The 4,163-nt window shown below is 39.9% G+C and overlaps 1 protein-coding gene across 1 annotated transcript in view; it reads left to right on the top strand.

Annotated features, from left to right (window-relative positions):
* Positions 1 to 4,163, top strand: part of MED13 (mediator complex subunit 13) — a 150,389-nt gene that overhangs the window by 115,948 nt on the left and 30,278 nt on the right. Inside the window, exon 17 of the mRNA XM_011979163.1 lies at positions 1,441 to 1,602. Within this exon, the coding sequence (XP_011834553.1) occupies positions 1,441 to 1,602 (162 nt within the window). The remainder of the gene's footprint in view (positions 1 to 1,440; positions 1,603 to 4,163) is intronic.

The raw sequence follows: 4,163 nt of genomic DNA, 5'->3' as shown, positions 1-4,163 counted from the left end.
TGGCTTACCGTAACCTCGACTTCATGGGCTCAGGTGATCCTCCCACTTCATTCTCCTGAGTAGCTGGAACCACAGGCATGTGGCACCATATCTGGCTAACTTTTTGTAGAGACAGGGTTTTGCCATGTTGTGCAGGCTGTCCGTGAACTCCTAAGCTCAAGCAGTCTGACTGCCTCAGTCTCCCAAAGTGCTGGAATTACAGGCATGAGCCACCACCCAAGCCCAGCCTATTAGCATTTTCAACTACTAAATAGTATTCTACTGTGTATGCAAACGTTTATTTAAGCATATTACGTATTAAGTATTGTATTTGGAACTTAGTTTTAGCTAGTTCTATACACTTTTTTTTGTTTTTGTTTTTGTTTTTTGAGATGGTCTCTCACTTTGTCATCCAAGCTGGAGTGCAGTGGCATGATCTTGGGTCACTGCAACCCCTGCCTCCTGGGTTCAAGCAATTCTCCTGCCTTAGCCTCCCAAGTAGCTGGTATTATAGGCATGCGCCGCCATGCCTGGCTAAGTTTTATAGTTTTTGGTAGAGACAGGGTTTCACTGTGTTGGCCAGGCTGGTTTCAAACTCCTGACCTCAAACAGTCCACCCGCATTGGCCTCCCAAAGTGCTGGAATTACAGGTGTGAGCCACTGGGCCCAGCCAGTACACTTTTTAGATATAGATAAATTAGGCAAAGGTAATAACAAATTAAAATTGAATGATTTAATATAACTGCTCAAACAGGTTGAGTGGTACAACTGGACCATTCTGGGGGCCACATTTATTATATCAATATCATTTAGTGATTTTTCCTTGAGCCATTTGACATTTATGTGGAGCACCTTTCATACCCATTCTGATAGTTGGTCAGAAATGCAGGTCATAATTTGATAATCTATAAATCTTTAAGATGTATAAGCTTATAAAATATCTATGGATAATATACTTTTTAGCAGTGTGAGCAAGTTACTGTATAGTTTTTGTATTTTAGAATTGTCAAAGTCTACTTTTTTTCAAATTAAACTTTAATAATTATAACCAGTCTTTATTCACTTTACCATAGTAGTGCTAATTATGGGATATAATTTCAATGTGAGGCAGACTTCTTTCTGGTAAAATACCTACAGCACCAAAACAGCCACCATAAATGCAAAAAGAAAGAAATTTATTTGACTAATTTATAAATTTGATTAATCAGCTAATGAATGACTTTTTATGGAGATAAGTTACAGTAGCTTTTTATTGTGTGTCTTCTTGGTTGTAAGTATCTACAAGAACCATTTCTACAGATCATCTTATAGAACTTAATACAATTCTCTGCACAAGCAAGGGTTTAATCTTCTTGATGATGCAGACCTGAACTTCCCTATATGTGTTTTGTATTATCTTAAAATTTTATTTGTGTTGGGAATAGCAGTTCTTAATTACTTTTTTTTTTTAAATGCTTGTAGATGTGAGTATGCAGTGCTCACAGGATATACTTCGAATGCTCCTCTCTCTTCAGCCAGTTCTTCAGGATGCCATTCAGAAAAAAAGAACAGTAAGACCTTGGGGTGTTCAGGGTCCTCTTACTTGGCAACAATTTCATAAAATGGCTGGCCGAGGCTCTTATGGTAAGTAATTTATAGTGATAAATAATGACTGATTTTATATCAGTTCTCAGATTTCTGTGCCCAACTAGAATAAGCACATTAATTTTCTTTAAATATATTTGTGGTATATTCTTAAGGCCACTGTGGTCCAATCCTAGCTTTTTTCCCCACCATTTCCCCACCATTCAGCTTACTCAACTCTCCAACCCTGCTTCAAAAGGAGTGGCTTTTCTTAGGTCTGTTTTTGCACATAGGGGACTTTCCCTCAAGATTTTACATGAAGAAAGGGACATACTGCTAAGGTTTTTTTTTTTTTTTAAATGGCAAAAAAATACTTTGTTATAAATTATTTTACAAAATTCAATGAAAAAGGGAGGCGGAGTGGGGAATGAGGGCTATACTAGTGATAAAAGGACCTAAGGTCTTCATTTAAAAATAATTACAACAAAGAAGAAATTTGCTGGTTGTGACAAGAGTAGAAAATGAATTCTCGTAGTAGGTATGCAGATTTATGGTCAGCTGTGATGAAAAGACCATTCCAAATATTTGGACTATTTGTGGAAGATTATCTCTGAAAGGTGGGCTGTAATTGGAGTTTTTCAAATGTATTTGGAATAATACTTCTTGAAATCTTTGACTTTTGTGTATGGATTTGGAATGTATTATATGTGAAAGTAGTGGATTTGCCTATATTTTCCTTTTCTCCCTCTTTTAATGGCTAAATAATTTAAATCTCATTACAAAACCTTTGCCTCCTGGGTTCACGCAATTCTCCTGGCTTAGCCTCCTGAGTAGCTGGGAATATGGGTGCGCGCCACCATGCCTGGCTAATTTTTTGTATTTTTAGTAGAGACAGGGTTTCATCATGTTGGCCAGGCTGGTCTCCAACTCCTGGCCTCAAGTGATCTACCTGCCTTAGCCTCCCTAAGTGCTGGGATTACAGGCATGAGCCACTGCGCCCAGCCAGAAAATATATTTTAGTATAAACTTTTACATTATTTTAAAAACTAAGATAGTAGCTGGGCGCGATGGCTCACACCTGTAATCTCAGCACTTTGGAAGGCCAAGGCACGTGGGTCACCTAGGTCGGGAGTTCTTCGAGACCAGCCTGACCAACATGAAGAAACCCCATTTCTACTAAAAATACAAAATAAGCCGGGCATGGTGGTGCATGTCTGTAATCCGAGCTACTTGAGAGGCTGTGGCAGGAGAAGGAGAATCACTTGAACCCGGGAGGCGGAGGTTGCCGCCAGCCAAGGTTGCCGCCAGCCAAGATCACGCCATTGCACTCCAGCCTGGGCAACAAGAGCAAAACTCTGTCTAAAAAAAAAAAAAAAAAAAACCAACCTAATATAGTACATTTATTTATTTATTTCTGTGCCTTAACTGATTTTGGAGATCATTTTTATCTGCACATATAGAGATTATCTTTTTTTTTTATGGCTAGATGTATTCATGTATTCCATTGTTCTTTACATATGATAATATATTTTACGAGTGCAGTGTTTATGAACATATAGATTGTTTCCACCATTATCATTACAGCTCTATTTCAGTAATGCACAGATCCCTGGCTTTAAAGCATGGGTGTATTTTTATTTTATTTATTATTATTTTTGAGATATGTTCTGTCACCCTGGCTGGAGTACGGTGGCACAATCATGGCTCACTGCAGCTGTAACCTCCTGGGCCCAAGTGATCCTCCCACCTCAGCCTCCCAAGTAGCTGGTACTACAGGTGCGTGCCACCACACTCAGCTAATTTTTGTATATTTTGTAGAGATGAGGTTTTGCCATGTTTCCCAGGCTGGTCTCCAGCTCCTGGGCCCTAGTGATCTGCCCACCTCAGCCTCCCAAATGGCTAGACTATAAGCACCCAGATGTGTATTTCAAGAAAAGAAAAAAAAAAAACTAAATAACTCTCTGTAATTCTGTAATACCTTTTTTAAAAATTTATTTTTTTTTTTTGAGACAGTCTCACTCTCTCGCCCAGACTGGAGTGCAGTGGTGTGATGTCAGCTCACTGCACCCTCTGCCTCCCAGGTTCAAGCAGTTCTCATGCATCAGCCTCACGAGTAGCTGGGATTACAGGCATGCATTAACCACACCTGGCTAATTTCTGTATTTTTAGTAGAGATGGGATTTTGCCATGTTGCCCAGTCTGTTTTCGAACTCCTTGCCTCAAGTGATACACCTGCCTAGGCCTCCCAAAGTGCTGAGATTACAGGCGTGAGCCACCATGCCCAGCCCCTGTAGTATCGATTTGAATGCCCACCAGTTAAAGTGCCTATTTTCCCAAAGCCTTGCCTAGTAGGTTGCTGATTCAGTGTTTGAGAGATTAAATAGTACAGACTGTGGGGATAGATTTCCTGGGTTTAAATTCCTACCCTGGTACTTCTTGTGAAATGCTAGAGAAATTGCTTAACTTCCTAATTTATGTTATTCTCATCTCTAAAATGAAGTTAATAATAGTTTCTGGCCAGGCGCAGTGGCTCAAGCCTGTAATCTCAGCACTTTGGGAGGCCGAGACGGGCGGATCACGAGGTCAGGAGATTGAGACCATCCTGGCTAACACGGTGAAAC

Source organism: Mandrillus leucophaeus, unplaced genomic scaffold, assembly GCF_000951045.1.
Source record: "Mandrillus leucophaeus isolate KB7577 unplaced genomic scaffold, Mleu.le_1.0 Scaffold20, whole genome shotgun sequence".
Lineage (NCBI taxonomy): Eukaryota > Metazoa > Chordata > Mammalia > Primates > Cercopithecidae > Mandrillus > Mandrillus leucophaeus.
This window is presented reverse-complemented; position numbering and strand designations above follow the sequence as displayed.